The sequence below is a fragment of the Pempheris klunzingeri genome, chromosome 10 (genome assembly GCF_042242105.1).
Source record: "Pempheris klunzingeri isolate RE-2024b chromosome 10, fPemKlu1.hap1, whole genome shotgun sequence".
Lineage (NCBI taxonomy): Eukaryota > Metazoa > Chordata > Actinopteri > Acropomatiformes > Pempheridae > Pempheris > Pempheris klunzingeri.
Genome location: NC_092021.1, coordinates 22,050,950 through 22,075,477, shown reverse-complemented (window position 1 = coordinate 22,075,477; position 24,528 = coordinate 22,050,950). Strand labels below are relative to the sequence as shown.

The 24,528-nt window shown below is 42.8% G+C and overlaps 1 protein-coding gene across 1 annotated transcript in view; it reads right to left on the bottom strand.

The window, feature by feature from the left end:
- Positions 1–24,528, bottom strand: part of mycbp2 (MYC binding protein 2) — a 62,641-nt gene that overhangs the window by 10,784 nt on the left and 27,329 nt on the right. The window contains exons 26-54 of the mRNA XM_070838266.1: positions 24,349–24,440; positions 24,112–24,246; positions 23,900–23,983; positions 23,707–23,803; positions 23,400–23,592; positions 22,579–22,853; positions 21,860–22,081; positions 21,506–21,697; positions 20,225–20,431; positions 19,958–20,095; positions 19,644–19,822; positions 19,422–19,564; positions 19,204–19,304; positions 18,884–19,102; positions 18,551–18,773; positions 17,882–18,000; positions 17,619–17,706; positions 17,437–17,486; positions 17,157–17,329; positions 16,860–17,004; positions 16,520–16,726; positions 15,945–16,000; positions 15,754–15,869; positions 15,466–15,563; positions 14,139–14,255; positions 13,334–13,474; positions 8,739–8,871; positions 8,528–8,653; positions 69–1,706 (exon numbers count right to left, since the gene is read on the bottom strand). Of these exons, the coding sequence (XP_070694367.1) occupies positions 69–1,706; positions 8,528–8,653; positions 8,739–8,871; positions 13,334–13,474; positions 14,139–14,255; positions 15,466–15,563; positions 15,754–15,869; positions 15,945–16,000; positions 16,520–16,726; positions 16,860–17,004; positions 17,157–17,329; positions 17,437–17,486; positions 17,619–17,706; positions 17,882–18,000; positions 18,551–18,773; positions 18,884–19,102; positions 19,204–19,304; positions 19,422–19,564; positions 19,644–19,822; positions 19,958–20,095; positions 20,225–20,431; positions 21,506–21,697; positions 21,860–22,081; positions 22,579–22,853; positions 23,400–23,592; positions 23,707–23,803; positions 23,900–23,983; positions 24,112–24,246; positions 24,349–24,440 (5,707 nt within the window). The remainder of the gene's footprint in view (positions 1–68; positions 1,707–8,527; positions 8,654–8,738; positions 8,872–13,333; positions 13,475–14,138; positions 14,256–15,465; positions 15,564–15,753; positions 15,870–15,944; positions 16,001–16,519; positions 16,727–16,859; positions 17,005–17,156; positions 17,330–17,436; positions 17,487–17,618; positions 17,707–17,881; positions 18,001–18,550; positions 18,774–18,883; positions 19,103–19,203; positions 19,305–19,421; positions 19,565–19,643; positions 19,823–19,957; positions 20,096–20,224; positions 20,432–21,505; positions 21,698–21,859; positions 22,082–22,578; positions 22,854–23,399; positions 23,593–23,706; positions 23,804–23,899; positions 23,984–24,111; positions 24,247–24,348; positions 24,441–24,528) is intronic.

The following is a 24,528-nucleotide window of genomic DNA, read 5'->3' as shown; positions in this document are numbered from 1 at the left end:
TGAATGATATATGTCCTTATTCATAATTCATAATTAATAATTGTATGCAGAACGTCATGTATTCTTACCTGGGTGAGCCTGTCTCATATGGTAGGTGACAGGATATGGGTGAGATTCACCGCACAGCTCACATATGGTGTCTTTCTCTGGTCCACCCATGGCGAGCTGAGCCATCTCTCCAAACAGATTCCCTCTTGGACGCACCTCTGCCTTCTCCCTTTTCTTCTTCTCTTTCTTTGCCTTTTTACTGTCTTTCTCATGTTCCTTCTTTTTTAGGATGGCACTTGACCCCGGGCTGGGGAAGATCATGTTCTGAGTGGCTGCCTTGATGGTGGCCATAGAGATGTCCTCCCAGAACGCCACCAGATGTTGCAACGTTAACGGTAAGATTGACTTTGCCCTCATAGAGGGATTAGAAGTCATCTCATAGGAAATCCCCTCTCCCTTCCCGTCCTCACACTTCTCAGGCAGTGGAGGTTCTTTCAGCATGGACAGCACTTTATTCTTATTGATGCTTCCCATTTTGGAGATGTCTGGGCCATGTGGAGCAATATTAAACATGTTTAGTGCAGAGGAAATCTCTAAGGAGTGGCGGTTCTTTAACTTGCTCTCCTTCTCCTCAGCGCCCTGCCCTCCCAGGGAACTGCGGATGGGGGCGTGCTCTTTGGTCAAGTCTGGGTTGAACTTGAGGAAGGAGGAGCAAGCCATGGCATCGTGGACAATACCTTCGTGCCACAGGAATGCTGCAAAGACTGCTCGCGCACATTCAGCCACAGAGGGTGACATGGCCTGTTTGGCTGGCTCTGCGTTCCTTGATGTACTCTCACCTTTAAACAGAGGCCCCGATTTGTCCTTCTTGGGGCGTGTGTGTCGACTGGAGGTTTTGCGACTGACTTTGGGTGAAGAGCGGCTCTCCGATTCCTCTTTGACGGGAGCTTTGCCGATGCTAAAGTGCACCTTGCATGATCCCTCTTCAGCATTACGGACCTCCACATTCTCATCATTGGCATCCTCATTGGTGAGGAGTGCACTAGAGGTGCACACCTCCACCACTTCGCTGTGGAGGTTCTCTTGCGTCACATGCGGAGAAGGAACGCGGTTCTCGGCATTATTGATCACTCCTTTATTTGGATCTTTAGGAGACAGTTTAGGTTTGGGAGAGGTGGACCTGCCTCTAAGTGGCTCCGTCAGTGGAATCTTCTTCTTCCTAAGAGTGTCTGGGTCCAGAGTGTATGAATCTGATTTGGACCTCTCTCTGGGAGGGTCCAGCCGGGCCTTAGAGGAGGGGCTGACTTTAGGAGGAAGGTTTTTGTCAAGGTGAGTTGATGAGGGGTGCTGAGAGGAGGTGCTGGAGGGACTGGACCTGCCTGAGGAGGATACGACTTTCTGTTTGGGAGAGGAGGAGCGAGAGCCAGGGTTCGGAGACTCAGCCCGAAGTCCAGAGTTTCTCCCATCTGCCTTGAGGGCCTGCAGCGTGTTGTGATTGGGTGAGTGAGAGCGACTGTGAGAGTCGGACCTCAGTTTGGCCGTGTCTGACCGCAGGATGAGGGCTTCACTGGCTGACAGCCCACCTTCCCCTGCCTTGATCCTGCTCTGTTCAGATGTGCGGCTGCCCCGACCCTCCTGTTTGGGCGAGCGGTTCTCCTGACGATGTTTGGAGGCTGGAGACATGGGCCGTGCACCGGACATCAGGTTCCCTCGCTCACCTAAATGTTAATAATTCAAACATAGTTACAAGACTTAAGACGACTAAGAGTGTCACCATTTAACTACGCAACACTCAAGACCTGAGTGAAAAAAAAAGAACTGTTAAAAAGAAAGGTAAAATGAAATGAAGGGCAGACAAACACACAAAGGAAGTCCCAAAGGTGAATGATGTTATACCTTGAAACAAAATGACAACAGTGAGAGACATATATCCTTAAAACCTAACTTTGATTAGGGCTGTCACAATTATAAAAATTTACATGATGGTTAATTGTCATAGAAATAACTGCAGTTATCAATTCAATTGTCTTTTTTGTTTTGCCACACAGCGGCACTGTTGTTTTTGGCTTTGCAACTGCAACAAAATCCATGTTGTTAATTTCAGTGGCTGCTCACCACAATTATATGGCTGTTGGCAAAGGAAAGTCACTTAATCCTGTAATGCTTTCTTTAACAATGTTTCACGTCTCACTCTGCTGCACACAGATTTATCTTGGCTGGTTTGTTCTAAAACTGCTATATAGGCCAACCTAATGTAATGAAAATTTGATTCAAGACACTTGAAGAGGGATGCTTGATTTTATTTTCAAAAGTTAATATGCAACAGGCAAGCATAAAGCCATAGTTAACCATTCGTGCTACAGCTTCAAATCTGAGGTCAGGAGGCAGAGACGAGACTTTGATTTGGCTCCAAGGAGGACGATGATGCTCACTTGCTAAAGCAGGAGATGGAAACTTTCTTGGGGGTAGATTGAAGTGTTTATTCAGAGAAACTGAAGCCTAAATGGTACATTTACTACACCTGGACAACTTTACTGCTGTTACTGTTAACTTCCTCTCTTTTCCGATCGTCAGCACCTTTATGCTCTGAGTTACTGTCACTCTCGTTTTCGCCCGCTCAACCACAAAGTCGCTAACCTGAAGCTATGCACTGAGCTACTACTTGAAGGAGCCACACTACTGTACAGTAACCGTATCTTTCCATTCAAGCACAACATTTCTTTTTTTTTGGCATTTTTGCCTTCATTGGACAAATCAGTGGAAAGCAGACACGAAATGGGGGAAAGAGAGAGAAAGAGGGTGATGTGACATGTAGCAAAGCACCCCGACTGGATTCAAATGTGTTTTGAAGGACTGTGCCTTGTGGTACATCAGTTGACCTACTGGGGCCCTTTATCCAACATTTCTAACATTGGACTACAGTTCTACCGACTGTGAAGTCTAAGGATTATACAATATAAAATCGGTCAGCAAAAATGGTCTTGATCTGGTGATTATGTAATAATTGTGACAGTCCTAAATTTGATGACTTTTACTTTACTAGCTTGGTATTTCTCCTGTAACTTTGTTAGTCCTTTATGGTACCAGACAAACTGATATGGATGAAGATGGCCAGTGGACCATGGAGGAGCTGATGAAAAATGGATTCCAGCCCAGTCCTGGGACCTCATCAAGTAATGCTGGATTTAATCTTAGTTTTGACTTGGAAGTGGAAGTTTTTATTTGCCATTTATATAGTATAGTAACCAATAGCATTTAAAGGTCCACCTACAACTGAACTTTACATTGAAACTTGTCTATGTTTATCATCAGTTTTTCCACTTTATTATAATATTGTGTTTAGCCATGTCCTACTTTAAGGCCACAGTTTTTAAGGTTGTCACTAACACAAGATACCCAAAATGTTTTTCACTGCCTAACATACAAAACGTTTCCTTCATCACAAAACAGATTGGTTTTTTTCTTGAGTTCCTACCCACCCTCTGTTCAGTCTGAGGGAGGCATGCATGCTGTGATTACCCACCCTTTTGCCTTAGAGCGACAGATGAGCGAGCAGTACCATGCCCAGCCACGGACACACTGCTTTTGTGCACACGCTCACGAGAAGCAAGGCTGCGTGATGAACCATCTACAGCGGAAAACAGTGGAGCAGGTAAACAAAGAAGGCATGGGAATGCAAGGGGGCCACCACAGAGAGAAAGAAAGCACAAAGAGGCAATGAGGTCAAGTCCAGAAGGTGGAAGAGAAAGAGGTTTAAGGACTACACTTTAAAGTTATGGGAAGATCAACAGATAGGCAGAGAAAATTATAGATATGACGAGAAAAACAATTATGTAAGAGGAAACGATAAATCACAGAGCCCCAGAGATAGTATTTTGTGCTCTTAATTTAACATCATACATGTTTTGCCTTCTCCTGTCTTGTGGAGGGCAGAAAACACCTTTGGCATGCAACATTCAGTCAGCTGGAAGTTTGAAGACGACAAATTTATTAAGCGCTCCAGAATCTTCCGTATCATCATGTTTTTATGGCAAAACCATCCATTATCCTGTAACACAGGTTCGGGATCTCAAAGATAGCACAGTCAAATTCAAAAGTATATCGACCCATCTCTGTCACAGATCAAAAAGAAACTGTATCAAATTGTATTAAAGTTATCCATACTTGTACCGTACGCACATGACAGGAGCGATGGCATGAAGCTGATAAGTTACTTGTATGCTAAATCCAGAGCACAAATGATTCATGTAAGCACACAAATGAGGTTTCTTTTGTTCCAGGGCTCCGTAAAATGGACAACCAGGTGAAAAAACAAAACAAAAACAAAGATCACCAAAAGTAGAGAGAAAGTAGAAAGACAGAAGAAAACACTAAGAGGAAGAATGGGAGCTATACAGACTGAAAAAGAAAAACAAATATTTTGTTTGTATATCCTGTTTTAAGAAAATCTAAAAGAAAGTTATATTGTGGTATTTTGTATTTGTATTGTGAAGTTAACGACTAAGCTGACATTTCTAGGAGATCATTGGAGGCTATTTAGACAACCATTTACACTTGCAGTGAAGCCCTGGGCTGGTTGAGGCAGAATATGAAACAAGTTGTCAATAAAGGGTGAAAATGCAGATCTGAAGTTAAAGCAGCAACACAGATGATGAGGAAAAGAAGAAGAAGCTGATTAAACATGAAGGCAAGCAGAAAAATAAGCAACTCAGCCTATTACTTAGGCACATGGCAAAAATATCCCCTTCAACAAGATGCTTTGACTAGTATTCAAGTTTGAAATCTTGTTCTCAAAAACAAGTGACAACATCTGTCAGAGCATATTTATTTGAAGGTAGTGTCACCTGACTTGTTTTTTAGAAACAAGACTTAAACATTGAATAATAGACATGTTGGCTTGTTAAGGATATTTCTGCGCTGCAGAACATAACCGCACTGTTATGTGTCACACATCAGTCCTGTCCTCCCCAGAAAATACATAAAATAGAATGAATAAGAGCAATTTAGGTAAACAAAAAGCTGGGAGGAAGAGGATCAACACCTGTGCAAGCAAGCGCTGTCAGAGAGCAGGACAGACTTACTCAGAAGCTGTGGTTGTGGCTGAGACAGTTGGGAGGGGGATTGTCCAAACACAAATGGGCTGTGGACAAGGGAGGAGGAGGGAGGAGGTTGGGCGGCTTGCTCAAATACGGAGGAGGAGGGAGCTGCTGAGAGGAAGGGCCCAGACTGAATGGAATTCAGTATGGCACTCAGCCGGTCACCTGCAAACATGGAGACAGAGGATGGGGAAAAACTACAGCTTATACTACGGTTTGAGGTTTACAAAAGGGGGGTGGGGATCAATCAGAGTTTATTTCCTATCAGTCATTCAGTCGTCTCCCACTATGCAACGCATGCGCAAAACGGGAGGAGCTATTTTGCGTTTTGGATGGACATCCAAGAGATGAGTAACTGAGCCAGGACTAAAAATGACTTAAAAATATAATTAAAAAGTCAAAAAGGTAAAATCTGTGTGGTTATAACATAAGGGGAGAAGTGAAGTACAGCTCCCACGATACATTTGGTATTGTACCATTTACAGGCATTTGCCATAACAAGCTTAGAGAAAAAAAAAAAAAAAACTTGACAAAACCTTAGTTGACAGTGATCGCCTTAAAGTCCAACTGAAACCACATTAAGTCCTCACTTTTTGTAGCTAAAAATAATGTCCATTTTTAAAAATATATAATTTATCATTTTTTATTATCAAAAAGGAAGAAAAATGGTCTTTGTAGGTCTATAAGAGATGCTCCTTTTTGTGTCAGTATTGCACTTTAGTGAACGAGAGACATAGTAAATACTTTAGCCTACATGACATGGGCAGACAGCGTGTCGTTAGCGATATTGAAGATTAAGAGCCACAGCGGCATCTAACCAGACTGATGTGACATTTTAATGTGCTGCAGCTAAGCCGCTATTTAGCTCATTCAACAAGCTACGGTGCAGGAGAAGACATGTGACAGTTAGATAAGGAGGACTGTTTAGTGTGAAAGCTGATATGGTTGTTGTTTAAAGTCTCTGGCTCTTGTGTTGTGTAGCAGGACAACGTGTGTGACCATCTGTTCTGCCTATGATAAAACACCATGCAAGTTTTGATCGGCTGTATAAAATTAGGTCTAAATCTACAACGAATTAATGCAAAACTCCGGGGTACCATCATGAGACCAAAAGATATAAAACCTAAATTTCTCCGTTTTGGTTTTTTTATTTCACAGAATAAGTGATTTACAGAGCAGATGTGTATGCAAACTAATTTCAGTTGGACTTTAACAACCTATATTATTGTTATTATATCTAGGAAACTAGATGTTTTTATGGTGTGGCACATTGATGATACCACAAAAGGGTGTTAAAAAATCTTCCAGATCGAGCAGCTCCTCCCATTTCGCGACTGTACTTGGGGAAAGGATATACTGAGGGGGGGGGGCAGAGAGGGAGAGGGGTCTTGTCTTGTGCAGTAATTAAAAAAAAAAAAGACTGTGTGTCTTCAGAGGTTCCAAAAAGATGAGTTGGGAGAAACTGGACCTTTCTTTCTGTATATTGAGCTGACAGAGGTGACTAGTTGTGAACAAGACACAACACCAAGTCACGATGTAGTTTTTTTGAGCACAGACTCAAGGAAATATTGACTCAGAGGCTGCAATGTGGGTTTCTTAAGAGACATTTTGAAGTATTGAGTTTGCATCTGTTGCCATTTCATCAACGGCTGGAGGCAGAAATACGAGGCTGCCTAGATCGAGTCAAGATGGGGAGATCAACCACCACGGCTGAATATTGAATTCTGAGAGAACTGGAAAGAGTTTTCTTTCAAAAGGCAAAGAGTTTTGCCACAGACTGGCACATCAAGCTGACCAGTCTGAAGGTGATCTGTTGATAATGCTGCCTCACAGCATGATGGATCCATTTCACCGGTGACTAGTGATTCAAACCAGCAAGGTTTATCACCTGGACTTAGAGCTGCGAGGGCCTGCAGCCTCTAAACTGCCTGCACAAACATTCAACATGATTGTGGCAGTTTGTAGTTCATGTGCTGTCCCAGAAACACTAATGAAGTCTCAACATTGAATGCCACAGCACTGTTTTGGCTTATTCTGCACTGCTGGGTCTGCAGTCAAAAGACAGCTCATCTCGAAAACAGAGTAGAGTGGAGCCTATTTCATTTATGCCTTTTACACTTTGCCAGTTTATGCATTCTGGGGCCGACTGCTTATCTGGTAGCAAAGAAGTCGAGCATGAATGCAGCCAAGAAGAAATTGAGACGGATTGCTATATGATTGCTAAAATTACCCCAGGAGATGATGCTGAAAAGTTATAAATGCATCCATCTCTCCTTGTGACATATAAAGTCTACGTCTCCCAAGTGTAGGAACATGATGACAAAGTCTGTGCAGGGAGCCACTAACTGGGTCTCGCCTGTGCTAATTCGAGCCAAAGTGACACGGAAATTTGTCATCTTTCTACTTGTCATATTAGAGTAATAGAAACATTTGCAGTCGGATTTATGATCCGCCTAACAAAAAAAAACACATGTGGCCATGTGTAAAACTGCATCTGGCTTTCTATCCAGACACCCGAGATCACAACTGTAAATTGAGCCTTTATTGTACAGTAAGAGCGTGCACAGTTACTGTAAAATAACGACTGATTAGCGAGGCCAAGTGTCTCAACACATCACCCTCCTTTGTCAAGCAGTGAGGAAGAGGTAAGCTGTTTGAAAGACAATTCACACAGCGTCAGCGTGATATTCAGGCAGAAAGATACACAGACACACTTGGGGCCAGCCAATCTTGGATGATGTAGCAGAATTGATGAGTTCATTCAGGAGATATTTTCAGTCCTCAACCATATTTCTAGGAAAACAATGATTATGAAAATGATCAAATGATTAAATCAAGGCAAGAAAGGGTAAAGGGTGAAATCACAGACACGTGTTCAGGGCCAGTTATCGGTGCTGGGCTAGCCCCCCAGTATCCAACTAAACGGACTACCACGGCAGTCCAACTAAACAAAAGCACATTGACTGGCCCATGCAAACAGTCACAGTCATATGCCTGACACTGCAGAGATGTTAGGCATGAAATAACAACAGTAGACACAATAAAATGCATGCATAAATAAAAAGAGATGATAGATCAGTGACAGATGGCAGCTGTGAGAAAGAGATTGACTGACCCATACTGGATCACATATACTCTGTGAATGCACTACTGTAAATCGTGATAGAGTGACTTGCTACTGTGATACAACTACACAACCAAAGATGGTGAAAAAGTAGCCTCACCACACTTCCTCAACTGAAATGGTCTAACACATCAAACAACTTGAGAAGAAAAGTCTCAGTTCAAAGCGTGAGGAGAGATCTTAAAATAAAGCATGAAATAATAAAGTCATGGGTGCAGAGTGAAGTTAAAAGGTGAGGTATATATCAGTGAGTGGTGGTAAAACATCACTCAAAACATCTTCGACTCTTAAAACCAACTCTACACCGAGCTGACCTCACCTTTGTTGTTGGAGATGCCATAGTCGAAGCCCTGTGCTCCGTTTGAAGTTGTGGCTCTGTTGAAGGCCTGCACAGAGAAAGGGCTGGGTGGTGGGGTCTGGGCCCCGTGCTCAAGCAGCGCTTGTTCTATAAGAGTAAATTAAGTTATGTCATCTTACAATTAATCAAATTTGGAAGTTCAAAAAATTTCCCCCAACTGAGTGCGGCTTACCATCATCGTGGCGAAGGTACTGGTTTCCACCGCGGTCTCTGGCCAATGACCAGGCCTCTCCTTCATCACTCTCACAGAACTCCACTACACTGTTCTTATCCAGCTGTACCCAGGTCCCCTCTGAGTTGACCACCTGATACACAAACGACACTCTTTATCCATACTCTCACACAACCCTTATCCATCAAACAAACAGTCAAAACCGTTTTCCCCACATCGACCCCAATCCATCAATGTTATTACTGCACAGACGAAACCGTGACACAAACTGCAGTATATCAATAACATGCAGGTATTCAGTTCATCTGATTGACACATACAAAATCCACAGCAGATCACATGAATTTGATTTTCAGCAGACACTGCGGGACAAAACTGATATAGCTACAGTTTAAAAGAAAAACAAAAAAAAACTTACTCTAAGAAAGGGGTAGCTTATTGAAAGGTAAATGCATGAGGTTGTTTTTTCTCAATTGCCTGAAATATTATCATTTTGAAAAGATATAGATGAAAGTATTAGTATGTGCAGGCTGCACCTCTCAGATCCAGACAGGGCATTCCAGTACAGGCTCAGAGAGGAAACTATTGAACAGCATGACACACCACAGCAGCCAATGACGGCTCATATCCAAAAGAGGGGAGGCTCCACTCATCACCAGGCCAAAGACAATTTAGAAAGTACCAAGTTATTGACAGGATTGTTAAAAGTGCAAGAAAGACACAGTCAAGGCACAGGAAGGCTCCAGCATTTTGTGATCAGACTGAATATGACGCCCTGAAACTGCAATGGATTTGTAAAACTGGAATTAGTAAGTCAGGAAGGAAGCACGCGAAAAAATTGCAGCCACAGGAGTTGATAACGAGTGGAAAGATACAAATCACACACCCACACCCAGAAAGACCTGATGTATTCCCGTTAGAAAGAGAGATTACATCTTATGCATTCAAAGTTAATTCAGTTTAGGAAAAAAGGAGGGAACTCTAACTTCTGAGAATTAAGGCCAAAATCTACTGACATACGCTATATTACATTACATGATGTAAACAGACTGATTTATTCAACTCCAGCCACAAAAAACACATTGCATTATTTGGGGTGAGTGCGTACCTCGCCTATGGCCTTGACCTTGTTGCCAAGAACTAACATTCCAATGGGGATACCCCTAAGGTTTGGGCAGCTTCTGATGTTGTGACCAGAGGGGCCGGTCTTCACTACCTTATAAAGCCCCGGGCCGCCGCCCTGCCCTGCCCTGTTCTGCACCCGAATGGGGGCCTCGTGGGAAGGGCAGCTGCTCACCTCCTTAACGTTCTCCTCCGACTGGCCCCTGACCTCCTGTAAGAGGTAAGAGCATGGATTAGAGCCAAAGCAGAGCAACACAACGACAGGCTGAAAAACTGTAGACGATTAGGATAAGGTTCAGACTACTGAGTCCTGAAATGTTATGGTGAAGAGCCACTGTTAGCAGTCTAACAAGGAGTCGTTAAAATAGTATGTGTACTCAGCCAACATACCCAGTGCAAATAAAATTATAAGTTACATGTTTCTCAGATGGAGCAGTTAGACGTCAAGAGCACCTACACGTCTCTCATTTATGTCCATTAAATATGAAGCTACAGCCAGCAGCCAGTTACCTTAACTCAGCACAGATCGCAAACTATATATAAGAAGTGGACTTAGTCACCATGACGTCACCCACTGGGTTGTGGACTGGCATTTTGAGGCCTTGAGTTTGGCATTTTGGGGCGTCGCCGTCTTCTGATTTCAGAACCAGAAGTGACACTCATTTGGCGAAGACCTCCACATCTGATTGGTAGGTCACGTGGTCGTCCTGCCCTTAAGCTTATCCTGCTTTATCTTTGATTTTACTCTAAATGGGACCATAATTTACAAAACGAACATCATGCTGTATTGACAAAGACTTGAAAGTTGAGACCATTAACTCAGTAGGAAAATGTTAACTGAGGTAATAAATGAAGTGAGAATTGTTGTCATTTTCTCATAGACTCCCACACAATTGGAAGTCTATGGCCATTAGAAAGAAGGTTTAAGGCACTTTTGCTTCACTTTTGAGACGCTGAAGCTACATTCGCCTCTTTTATACAGTTTATGGCAAAGACTAGAATCTGAAGCCTGTTGTAACTTGGTTATTTAATCCGTACATGAACTTAAGTGTAAAAATTACATGGTGCAGTTTTACGTGGGGGTCATGAGTGGATCCATTTCTTGGCTGGAAGCAAATTCCAGGAATTTTGTCAATACGCGGTAAATAAATAGTCCAGCACATAACCCCCATAAAACCACGACTTTTTACACTTCAGTTTTTGTGTGGATTAAACAAACCAGATATATATGTGTTATTTATTGAACTTTAGAGGTGCTGGTAGGTGGATTTTGTTACAGAACAGGGTCAGGGCAGCTGTCTGGCCCTGTTTCCGGTCTTTATGCTAAGCTGCAAAGCGTAGCATCATATTAACTGGACAGATATTTGTCAAGCTTGTCTAAATACTGGCAGAACGCAAATAGGCAAGTTCCCAAAATGTCAAACTATTCCTTTAAAACTACTTTGAAAGACTGTCACGCTCAGATGAGATACTTTTGTTTTACAATTACTAGATATCACATGACATGGATAACTAAAACCTTTTCTAGACTTCCATCGGCAGTGCGTGATATTCCTAACCTGGTATTTAAAAAAGCATTTACTGTACACACAGTTTTAAAGTTTCAATATAACTGAAGATCCAAGACTTGCAGCAGATACAGCGTCAAAATTTAACATTCCATTCAATATTGTAATGATGCAGTTAAATGACCAAAAGACAATGGACCTACTCAAATTAAGCTTATTTTCACAGTCTAAAGGGAGGCATGCTATGACAGACAGGGATACAGGAATGTATATAACAAGTCTTTCAAACAAGACCTCATGCAACAGACTGGACATTAGTATCTTCAACCCCATGCAACATACGAGCTTGAACAGTTACTTCAAAAAAATCCCAAATGTGACCTCTGTAGGAGTCTGTGGGACATTAGCCGCTGACGTACTGTTTCATCACTCTATCGTCAAAATGAAACAAAACAGACAACCATGCAACTGTGGTTCGACCTCTTATGTCTGACTGTAACACTGTGGGGGGACTTCACAGTCACAAGGGGTTCAAGAGGACAAGTGGAGTAACAGATAGATGATAAGCTATGGGGCAGTCAGGCTGATTATCTCCTCTTTATACAACTCACCTGTGGCGGGAATATAGTTAATGGGGTCCACGACAAAAAGCCGATATCCCTGACTCCTTGGCTAGCGTTAAAGACATTCTGAGCAACAGATCGTAAGACAGTCAAGAAACAGTGGACGACTCGAAAGAGGAGAGAAAAAAAAAGGTGGGGGAAGACGACCGTGTATTTTTTTGGAAGAAAAAAAAAAAAAGGTTTTTGGCTTGGCTCCTCTGGAGTTTGCAGCGTCAGAGGTTATTTGAGAAGGTGAAGAAGAGACGACAGAATCTGGCTGGTGTCAGATAGGCCGGTTGGTGAAATCGTGGAGCACTGATAAAAGGGGCCGCGAGGCCAGTCAAATGTTTGAACACTTTACAATAATTATAGGATCAATAGCATAAAAAAGATACAAAACCCAGTAGCAAGGGGCAGAACTCCAAACACCACAGGGTCATTATTTCCAAATCCATGACCAAATGAAATGCATATAAAGAAGAAACTTCCAAAAAAATTCCCCACTTGGATGATGTGTCATGCTGTTCAGACAGAGACCTTACATGGAAGCCACCTAGCACCTAAAGCATCCCAATGCACAGGTGGAATTGTAAAGCAGTAGAGGTACAATTTCCGATGCAGAAACTTTCTGCAGACCAGTGACTGCTTCATGACAAAAAAACCACCTGGATATTAACAGGTATTTTCCTGTTACTGTCTTAAATGATACCCCGTCGCATTCCTTATTTGATTCAGTTGCAAATTAAAGGCGGTTTTTGTGGCATGGAGCAAAATGTGAGCGAAACCCTCGTTATCACATGCTGTGGTGTGCAAGTGTTCATGAATTGTGAGTCAGAGGCAATGAGGTAGAGAAGACTGAACAGTGGAGACTAACCAGCTTCACCACAAGATGAAATTGCTCCTTTACTAACTTTTTTTTTTTACTGTCTGGCAATTCCTGCATTGGGGTTCACTGGCACTAAACATATACTACCTAGGCATGTGACCATTTACAAGTGTGGTGTCCAACTAAACACGATGGCAACGTTATGGTAAACTTTTTGCCTTCAAACATGAGTTAATGCATGCATGCTCCCAGCTGCTGTTCCTTTGCAGTGTGTTAGTCAAAGTTTCATAGTCAAGTGTTGCTCAAATAGATGTTTCATGCAAGAGAACGCCCCAGCAGTTATACTCTGATGAAGTTCTCCATTTACCATGCTTCGAGTACATTTGGGGACTGGGTGCCAAACACTACAGTCATTGAAAAACCATTAGCGTTAAACAACAAGGATGATCTCTGAGCTTTTCCCCCAAACGAACAGCGCAGAAGCCTCTGTCATTATCATTCTGAGACAGACTGCTCAGCGGGCCTTCTTCTACTTACGTCGGCGGGGACCAGTAGGCTCCTGCCCAGGTGCTGGTTAAAAGAGAGGCACCAGGCTTCAGTGTACCCATTCATGCTGGGAACATACTTCTTTACTGTTTCATCATTGAGCCTGAGCCACACACCATCATCATTGTGGATCTACGGGAAAACAAGCAACAGAGCAGAGCCATGTCGTCCTGTTACTATGGAAACAGGATGGACAGCGCCCTCACTCACACACACACACACACACACACACAAACAACACTTCTGAGGCTGCAGGAAAGTCTCACATCAAATTAGAGGACAACAGATTGAGCAAGCCCAGGTTAGACATGTAGGAAATGTCACTAGTGCTGTTACCAAAAGGTGGAGCGCAGATATTGTGCAGGACTCTCAAATACATACTTAATATGTCTTGCATTACAGTGTTATCGTTACGTAAATGCTTTGAGTGCCTCAATTTTAATTCTGGACTTAATACATCACATCCTCTGAATTTATGGTGCTGGCGTTCAAGCCTTTCATGAAGCCTCAGAGTGCCTTGCAAGAGTATGAAGCAAATCAAAGTAAGAGCAACAAATTAATAAGCCAAATTAAGAAAGTAGTAATAATTCTATAGAGGTAATAACACATAATACATAGAAGCCACCAAAGAGGAAAACTACTTCAAATTATTAATCTTGACAAAAAAAAAAAAAGAATTACAGTATTTATTCTATCCTTACTGATTTTAAGAAAAGACAAGGAAATAGAATAAAAGTGGATAGTGCTCCAGCTAGTATACTTATGCAGCATTATTTATATTCTGCCTGTCAATTACCTCGTCAATGAAAGTGATGGTGCCATTGACATGCACTATGCCTATCTGTTCGCTCTGCAGGGAGGGGTGACTACGCACACGCAGGCCTGCGCTGTCCTTGGACACAAATTTGCGGACCTGAGAGAAGCAGAGGGGAGATGGAGACTGTGAGCGGCAGGAGCAAAGAATAGAAAGGAAAAAAAGTCAAGAGGTGCGGCAGGAGGAGAAGAGGAAGCTCCACAAGTTGACGGTGGGAGATTGCATGCATTTACCCACACAGAGCCTGCTTCCAAGTACACGCATAGAAACAGCAGAAGATGAGGAAACTAGGAGCTTTATTTCCAGCAGCGCCCGTCAGATTAAGTTTGTTTTAATCCTGCTTTCCTCATCTTGTTCCCAGGGAAGATACACAGTGCTGATTTATGGTGCATACTTTTGCTTGTTTCCCCATTAGGTATTGTAAGATCAAAGTACGACAAGGTTCACAAAATGATGATGATCTCGACATGCCAAAAATCTGTTTTATGCAATATCTGCATTTGAAGTAATTTCCAATTGCTCTTGTTATAACTTATTTGCCAAAATATGAGTAATAATCAATAACTGAAGCATGAATAGATGACAAGGCTATGAGACAGTACCAGCAGTCAGTATGTCCACATTCACAGTATAACCTGAGTACTGTGAGTAACCATAATAAATCTACATCAAGTGACTTTCTGGCTACTAAGCTGCAAAAAACACTTGATAACAAACTCACTTGGATCAGCCTTAATACAGAATAGGACATCATGATATTATGTGCAACGTATTAGCAAGTAGTCGCTTATTTGCACATTCAACAAAGTAAAGCAACGTCACACTGAAATCCTCGTCATCCTAATGAATGTGAAGGAGGTCCAAGTCTGGTAGTCTTTGTTTTGTCTGCTGATAAAAATATCTGCCTCTCTTTGCCTCACTAAATGTCTGAATTCCTTTACTCATATATTCTGGACCTTCATCATCTTGCCCAGGAAAAATGGCTTACAGTTTTGTGCTCATTGCTTTCAATGGACCGACGTTTGTTTTGTTTGTCAGACCAGCAAACCAAAACAAGGAGGTGAAAACAGCTAAAGCTGTGCAGAGGTGGGGTTCCTAGTTTCAGTGTTCATATAAAAATATGACTTTTAAGGTAGGAGTTTAGTTACAGCGATTAAAGTTGCAGATCCGTGTTGACAGGCACACAAGTTGTTGTTTCTGGCCTCGGCTGGCTTTTATTTGATTGGTGATTGCATTCATGCAAGCAGTTCGTAGGTGTGTTTCTGTGCATGTTCATGCCCCTGTTGGTTTATCAAAAGGAAAAGCTCACCTTGCTAGGCTGAGGTTCAGCCTTTGGTTTGACCATCTGAGTGCCAGGTGGTATCATGCCTTTGGGAGGGTCTTTGACTTCTACCTCCAAACCAGCATCTGAGAGAAAAGACCTTTTACAGCTCAAACTTATATAAGACGGTAGTTCACTGCCAATACTGAAGGCTCTCTAGCGGAAGCATTACATTATATCACTTATGGTTAGAGTATTGGTGATGGTCGTCTGAGCATACGTTTTATTCACTTAACACATCAGAGGCTGTTCTAACAGACGTTTACGTGGATGTACCTATTTCAATGCCATCAATGGTGACGTGGATTGTATAGAGGCCCACTGCTCCTGGAGTCCAGTTGGCGCTGTAGGTTCCATCAGTGTTGGCTCGAATCAGCATGTTCTCACTGGGTCTGTGTGGGAAATGATCAATAAATTGACTGCATCTCATTGGAAAATGTGTTTTACTCCCGCATTGCTTCACATACCTCTTTGGGGTGGGGGAAGCAAAGCGCAGCTCTTCAAATGAGTAGTTTTCATATGCCTAAAAAGACAAATTATGAAGATAAGTACAAAGAAAATGCTGCTCTACCATAATATTTACGGACAAAGTAACAATTCTGATGTTCCCTTAATCAAAACTGGACTTATCAACAGATGTATTATATTTATCTCAGTCCTGTGAAACTCTGTGAATAAAGTTTTTACATGAATCACTTTGCTGGATTTGATTACTTTATGTATTGTGTTTTATTTTGTGTTGCTTCCTCTATGTTACCTCTCTGTAGTTTCACATTAAACACTTGTTATTCATATAAAATTAACCTTCATGGAAAAAGAGGAGGAAAGAAGAAAGAAATTGACTGAGTAAAACCATCAATGTGGTAAAAAATGTGGCATCACTGACATGTCTTCATCTGCAGGTCTAAACTGCATTTCCTGTAAGGGCGTGTAATCAACGGCTGTGACAAAGGCCAAACAGCTCCCCCTTGTGGGACATCTGCAGCCTTTTAAAAGTAAACGGGTTTGAGAGTGAGTTATGAGCCAGTCACAAGAGGCTGACCTTCATCATGGTAATGGCGATGTATCGAGCCTCTTTCACAATCATGGGCTCGTACGTGGCCTCCAGCTTGGGCATCGGCAAACCTCCAAAGGTTAGGTCAGGGCCAGAAGACGAGGGCGAGGAGCTTCCTGGTAGCCGCTGCAGCTTCTTCACGTTGTCAGGCTGCATCGACTTCTTCTGTGAAACAGGTACAGCCTTCACCTCCACCTGAACATGTGGCAGACAGGAAATACAAGTCAGAGATGTGTGACATTGGAAGAATAACGTTAGAGATTTCTCATTTCTATTCTATAAAATATTTATCTTTTGGAAGCAGAAAAGCCAAAGCAATCATCCTGACCTTCATGTTAGGAACATGCACCACATCTCCATACTGGTCTTTGGTCTGTACGACCACGGTAGCTGGCCATCCACAGCGTATGTCATCTTTGTTCAGGATCAGAGATGTCTTCTGGGGGTCTGCATAAGAGTCTGGCTGCAGCCACCTGGATGGAAGAAAGGAACAGATGGAGAAAGGCAGGGTACAAGGTAAATTGGAGGGCTAGAACTGAAATTACCACAAACACATATTTCAAAATGGAAAATGCACAGTTCATATTTTGCGCTTGTCAAGACTGGCAGCCTCCACAAACATTACCTGGCCAGTCGTCCTCCACTTGAAGTCTGTACACAGGTGATGAAGTCCTCAAGGAAAGAGTGCTCATTGGTTTGGAGGTGCAGGGGCAGATTTCCCTCCAGGGCCTCCAGGATGGTGGGGGAGTGAGACAAAGCCAGACCTTTCCCCAGGATCCCTGAGTGGGACTTACAAACCTGGGTGAGGTCAAAGCAAATAAAAATCAAGCAAAGAAGAGTGCTGAGGAGATATAAAATCCTAACATGACTGCAATAAGTCTGAAAGAATTTAAGAAATGACATACCTGGAGAGATGCTTCCTCAAGAATTTCAAGATCCTCCTCCAATTCATTACCTCAAATTTAAAAAAAAGATTAGAATAATAGATGAATGATTTGCTCAACACTGATTTGCTCCCAGCAGTCGCACAAAACTTGCATCAGGGATTAATATAAAACCAGGTTCTTACATCCACTGTTTTCCATACCTATAGGGAGAGCCAGATCTTTCTTCATCAGAGCTGCAGCACATACACTTCCCAGGTAGGCTAACTCTTTCTCAAGCAGGATGGTGCCCTGAAATGTCCATAATGCTTTGTCAGGAAGGCATTGTAACATTCAACATTTTCTCTGCCTGGACCGATGTACAAACACACAGAATTCAGCAAAGTCTTTCTCAGACACAATTTATAAAGAAGGATGGAAGACCAGCCCACTACACAACTGAAAGAGGAATATGAGAGTACTGCACCTCATCAGGACCAGGGCTGAACTCATATCCCACAGCCACGCACTTAAAGCCATAAAAGCAGGCCTTTTCATCTTTCACGTAGTCCGACGCTGTTTCCAGTGAGAAGAGAACTTCATTTCCTGACAGAAAAGAAGACAAAGAATATAAGATTAAAAAAAGAGACAGGTGGGCTGAGTTCTGCGGTTAATCTCTGATCAACTAGAGGCTGCCTGCTGTGGCAGGTGGCTCAGTAAAGCATAATTAGGAGAGATTAAAGCACATATGAGAATTAAGATTAACAAAGTCTGGTTTAGAATGGTATTCACTGCTCACCCCCCTCTTATTTATGATATCCATAATATTTATTTATCATAAACATTGCAGGTGGTGTCACAGTTAACACCGTTATGCATTTGCTTAACAGGTTTGACTGCTTTTATTGCATAGAACAGAGGCTGCCTTTCATGGATTTTTAGTCAACTCAGTACAGGCAACATGAGAATTTTCTGCCCTCAGTTTCCCCTTGAACGTATGTAGCACATCATCCCAGGCAGGTCATACAATACATGCTAGGCTACCATTTAATGATCTTAAATGAATGAATTTAATGAAGACAAACACTTTCTTTGTTGCACAACTATGACTTAGCGTCCACTGTAAATAAATGTTCAGCTACTTGTCCTCTGTTACCTGGCAGCACGAGGACAGTGGTGGGCCAGCCTGTGGAGCCCGAGAACTTCTTAAGCTCAGTCCAGGTGTTGATGGTATCATGGATCAAGGGTTTGCCCCCCAGGCTGGACAGGTGGAGGGTGCGGCTGGGGATGAGCAGGCGTAGGACATCCTCTGGCTGCGCAGTGCCACACTGTGGATCAAACTCAATGGTGGTCCAGTGGACACAGTCTGGGAATGATACCTGAGGCAAGGTGAGACAGAGAAAAATTAGTTGAGACTTAATGATATTTTTGTTGCTTTTTCAGATGTAACTCACTTGCTAAGCAGTTAGCGTGCTAATGGATACATTACCCTGTACTGTGTGACGCCAGCTTGTTTGTACGGGTGGTCACTCTCAATTACTGAGTAGTGGTTGGAGGTGGTGCAAGCTGACAGGCCCTGTTCAGGCTGGTTGCCAGTCGTGCTGTCGGTTGACTGGTTGGGATTGAAGGTGGGTGGAGCGTATTTTTGGTTGAGGGCAGAGACAGCAGGTAACAGCTCCTGGACAAGTCCAAAGACCTCAACAGCAGCCTGGACGAGGAAGAGGAGGCATGTCACTACAATGCCACATCAGAGAAAGACAAGTTATTGATTCAAAGTGAAGGGCTTTCAATCCTGGTTTGACTTCCTACCTTAGGCACAGACGCAGCCACAGGGCCGATGTAGGCCAGGATAAGAGGCAGGAGCATGGAGAACAGGCTGGAGGAACTTAACAGCTCAGGAATATCATCCACTGGAGATAATAAAGCACACAGATTAATTGAATTTGGAGCATATCTGTTCATTTTAAAGTGATCCTGCAGCAGTTACCGCTGTTTTGTTAATACAATTCCAAGATTGTTATGCTTACCATCAACAGCAAAAGCTCTGTGAAGCAGGTCCTTTGCAGCTCTGACCACTGCACTGACCACAGACAGAGCTCTGCTACAGTTCTTGTCCTCTTCATTGGCTTTGCTCAGCAGCTGAGACTGGAGATCACCATCGTACTCACTCCTGCAGCCACGCGAAAAACAAGTCAGAAGGACAAATACTGCAGAGGTGAGCTATTACAGCATGCTGGCTTTGTGTTCACCTGTAGTAGAGAATCTGTGGGATCTGTCCTCTGGTCTGGTTGGTCCCATTGCTACTCAAGCTGCAGGTACTGAAGGTGAAGGACACGCTATCAGAGCACTGCACTGTGGTCATACCTCCGTCCCCATTGGCTGTCCGACTGCCGTAGTTTCGCAATCGGACGGCATACTTTACTCCCTCCTGCAACAGAATAAATTCATCAGAGACTATAGAAATTTTACCTAAAACCAACACACAACTGTATGAAGTCAACAATGTCAACAGGTTTATCTCAACAGCAAGTCATGTGCATTTATTATTTTCTTCAGATCTTGCCTTGAGTGGCACAGCCTTGTCCAGGCGAATTTCAGCGATATCACTGGGAGAATCATCAGTGCTGTAGGTGCCCTTCACCAGCTCAAGGGATGTCCACCTGTGAGAGTGTGCTGAGTCCCCTGGATGCTCCGTCTGCGCCTGAAGGGCGAGGGAACAAAAATTGTAAAAAAAAATTACAAATAGCAAGATGCAAACGTAGAGCAACACCAGAAAAGGCATAACATATAATAATAAAATACAAGCAGATAATGATCTCTAGTCACTTACGTCATCAGCCAGCACCTCTAATTCATACTCATGGATGCCCCCGCCTCCGTAGACACAGACGCCAACCAGCACAACGCCTGGTTTGTCCACTGTCAGACATATGGCATCCGGGGAGCCATTGCCTGTATTCCAACTCCGGCCCTGACTCGTTTTGGTGAAACGGTTCGGAGAAGCTTTCACAGAGTGGAGCGAGTTCAGCCCATCAACCTAATAAGAAGGGCACCATAAGAGATGCAGCCAAACGTATACAACCTCTAACATAACTACATAGGCCCAATTAACACATTTGAGGAGGAATACCAAATTTTTAGGGCAAGTATTAGCAAACAATGAAATCCTGATTAAAAACCACATTCTACGTCCTCTGCATAAAAGACGAGAAGGGAGAATGCACATCTCCGGTGGCAAAATTGAGACAAAGCATAAAAATAGCAATTACATTGCTGTACAGGTAATTGATATCACGTAAATCTGAAGGTCAACAATATCTTTCATTTAAAGACAAAAATAGAAATTGGATGGTCTCTAAAACTATATTGTTAATAACATTAATAATTAATAATAACATCTCATGTTTGGTGTGTGTAAAGTAATACAGCCTATTGCCCTTTAAATCAGGCTTCTGGCTACAGAGAACCAGTCACAAATGCAGAAGGACCTATTCAGGTGATCTGGGGAGGAAGAGTTGTTTCCCTGACAACAGACAGGGGGGAAAAAAAAAAACAGTGGTGTCAAGGTCTGCCGTCAAATGATGGTAACTATGGCGACAAGAGCTTAAGAGTCCTGACTGCAGTACGTGGGTATGCGTGTGGACAGAGAGAGTGGCGATAATTAAATGAAGAGGGAGAGCCACAGACATCTGTGTCCCACCCACTTAATGACTCAGCAAATCGAACTCCCTCTTGGCTGTTACTGTTTTTTTTAGCGACAGTACAAACACCTTGTTCCAAGCACAACTCGTTCTTTTGAAAAGTTAATTTGATGACAATAGAGCTTTAAGTGAAAGGAGGTGGCATGAGGAAGAAGGGAAGAAAAACATAAGGAAAGACATGCAGTCTTGTTGACCGATTCTATCTACAACTCGTGCGGTGACGATTCAACTTTAACACAATTTGGAGCAGCTGCTTGAAAAATGAATGTGAGAGAGGGCAATGGTGGAGACAAATGAGGTAAGCAAAACTAGACTTGGGTCTGTGTTTGCCAAGCTCTGTGACCCTACATACATGCCTCCTGTGTGCGTTTGTGCGGGAGCATGTGAGTATCAGTGTGAGTTAAGGGTACCTCGGAGCCCAGGGCAGAGGCAGTGAGCTCGGAGACGATAGAGGCCAGCAGACCACAGGTGTTGGACACCAGGTGTGGAGAGAACAGCTCCACCTCCTTCCTCAAACTCTTCCTCACTGGCAGTACTACAATCACCAGCATCTTCTCCAGCACCTCCCTGAAGCTGGTCATGCCCATCAGATTCTCCTCCGTCTAAAGGAGCAAAATACAAAACATATTACTCTTTATAGTTACCTCTAGTTACCTTTATAGACGAGAGCGGGGTGTGGTAATGATCAAATGCCGCCATGTTCTCCATCTATCAAATACTTCCAATGTCCACAATTTTGAAGTATATCACTAGCCAAAACTCACATGGCTTAGTTTCTCCATGTGTGCCACCAGCAGGGGGAAGCGGTGAGCGAGGGCCGAGTCATTCTCTGTGCTGACTTGCTTGACCAGTGAACGTAGCAGCACTTCTCCGTCATATGCAATGGGCAGGATGGATGTCAGCTTTACTGAAGTGTTGCACAGAGCTGACATTACGGCCGCCAGCAGACGGCTGCTGGATGTGCGAAAGTTGGCCTCAGCAATGTCCTAAAAAACAGGGAGGACAGGAATGAATCTCTGATTTCACCATCTCTTCAATTTTATTTCTAGTGTTCAGTATAGCAGCGTGCCTGCTGAGTTTTAATCAGAATCAGAATCAGAATTACTTTAATAATCCCCAGGGGGAAATTGCTTTTTGTTACACAGCTCCAAAAGAATAAGAATAAACTTCAAACACAAACGTAATAATAATAATAATAATAATAATAATACAAATAAAACCACTACTACTAATAATAATATATAACAACATGTACATTCAGATTGAGGAGATGATCTTGATCATCTTTATAGCTTAAATAATTGGTCTGGGGAGATGAATCAACTATTTTGATAATCATTTCTTACGACAATAATAAAAAATGGCAAACATTCACTGGCTTCAGGTTCTCAAATTTGCTGATTTTCTTTGTTTACTGACTCTATTATAACTATTGTATCTATTGTATTGGAAATCTACAATGGCACGGTCTCCGGTCACTGACCTGGTCGAGGCAGTTGAGCAGGTCACAGAGGCAAGCCCACTGCAGAGCTGGGGTTGGGTAGAAAGAGTGGAAGCAGGCAGTGAAGGTGTTGTGGCACTCCTGCAGCACAGCTTCCAGCAGGGTTAAAGGCTGAGATAAGTAGCCCTGGGGGTCGTTGTCCAGCTTGGTCAGGCAGTTGTCCATGCCTTCTGACAAGATCTTCTTCAGCAGGCTGCGTGTCTTTCCCACGCACTCTGCCAGCTTGCTCGACTCCTCCACCACAGCTTTGGTGCTGGCTGGAAATCAAATAAAACATAGAAAAAGAAAAGGACGTCAGATCTTATCAAAAGCTACAATCTAAACAAAGAGTTCAACTGAAATGTACTTTTTGAAATAAAAACTTCCTGAAATTCAATATTTGTGAAGAACAAACACAATCTACGTGGATTTAAGCAAGAAATATGTGCGAGCCTGGAAAGCTGAATATGAGTTGTTTTTTTTTATCTCTGGGTCTGAAATCAGGCACATTGCCAGAACTTTAAGCCCTGAACGTAGTCTCTAAGAGTTTTTAATGTTTTCCAGGCCACACACATATAAACATGAAATGACACTAACAATATTTCATTCCAAAATGTATATAAAGGTTGATGTACTTCAATGACAATTGTATTTCATTCAAAAAGGCATTCATAACTAAATAGGAAAAATCTTGGTCTCTGCTTGTTCGTAATTCAAATTTCAAGTCAAGTAATATTAACTAATAATTTGCACTGTGGTTTTCATCAAGAATGAACCATTAAATATTCATGACTAACGTGCTGTTACGTTCTCACTGGTCCTACCAGCAATGGGGAAGATCTCACAGATGTAGACCCTGAGCAGTCGAAGGCAGCACGTGCCAACAAAGCGCAGTCTCTCCAGGTCCAGCAGGGTGGCTGTGTACTGGAAGCCCTTCAGGCCTCGCAGCTCCTCCACACCCAAAACCAAGGTGGTCCAGCTCCAGTGAAGGATACTCAGCAGAGACTCAAAGCACTCCTGTAGTGAGATAGACAGTCACACACACTGCTGTGAAAAATACCTGTTAACACACTTCGGCAGGAAGAAACAGAGGAGGCAACATACTATTAAAACCACAGAGGCAGTACTCACCACTGAGACTGTACGAGCAAATGAGCGTTTCAGGATATGGACTGGTTCGCTGGTCTGCTGTTTCCCTTTAGATGCATTGCCATCATTTGAAGGAAGCCTGATGTATAAAGCAACAAAAGAAAAATGACTTGACAAGCCTGTAGATGAACTAAGCTTGTATCACTGTTGACAAAACGGGAGGAATTGTACTTGCCTGTAAAGAAGCTGAGGTATTTGACCTGCATTAACATCTGTACCGTTATTTGACTTCTTAGAGCTTTTGAACTGAAAGACCACACTAAAGGAAAGACAAAAAAGTCTGTGAACAACATTCAAATTCAAACATTACATAAGATAAGATGTGACTAAATGATACACAAGGAGCACTTGTAAGATTTATATTCTATATAATAAAATGAGTTTTACCCATCATCAGTAGTAATGGTAGCCTGTCCATGAGACCCACAGTCGCTGCTGGGACCAGACACCCGGGCCCACGCCACATACCACCAGCCAAGCTGCAGGAGCACCGGCTCGTCAAACATCATGGCATATTTCTCCCTAAAAAAAAAAAAAAAGAGACCAACATTAGCGTCTAACAAATATGGAGATCACGTCATTCCATAAGATCGATGGGAAACAGAAGGAATCCATTGACTTTACCTGGCAGCACAGTCATAGGCCAGCACGTCAGTCTCTGCCAGCAGATCACCGTCTGTCTCGTGGTCACCCCCGTCAGGTCCCAGCTCAAAAAGCTGCACAACAACAGGACGGGGTTAACATACTGAAACACCTGTAATTTGAGTCCAGGATCCAACTTAATCCATTGAGAGTATTATCCTC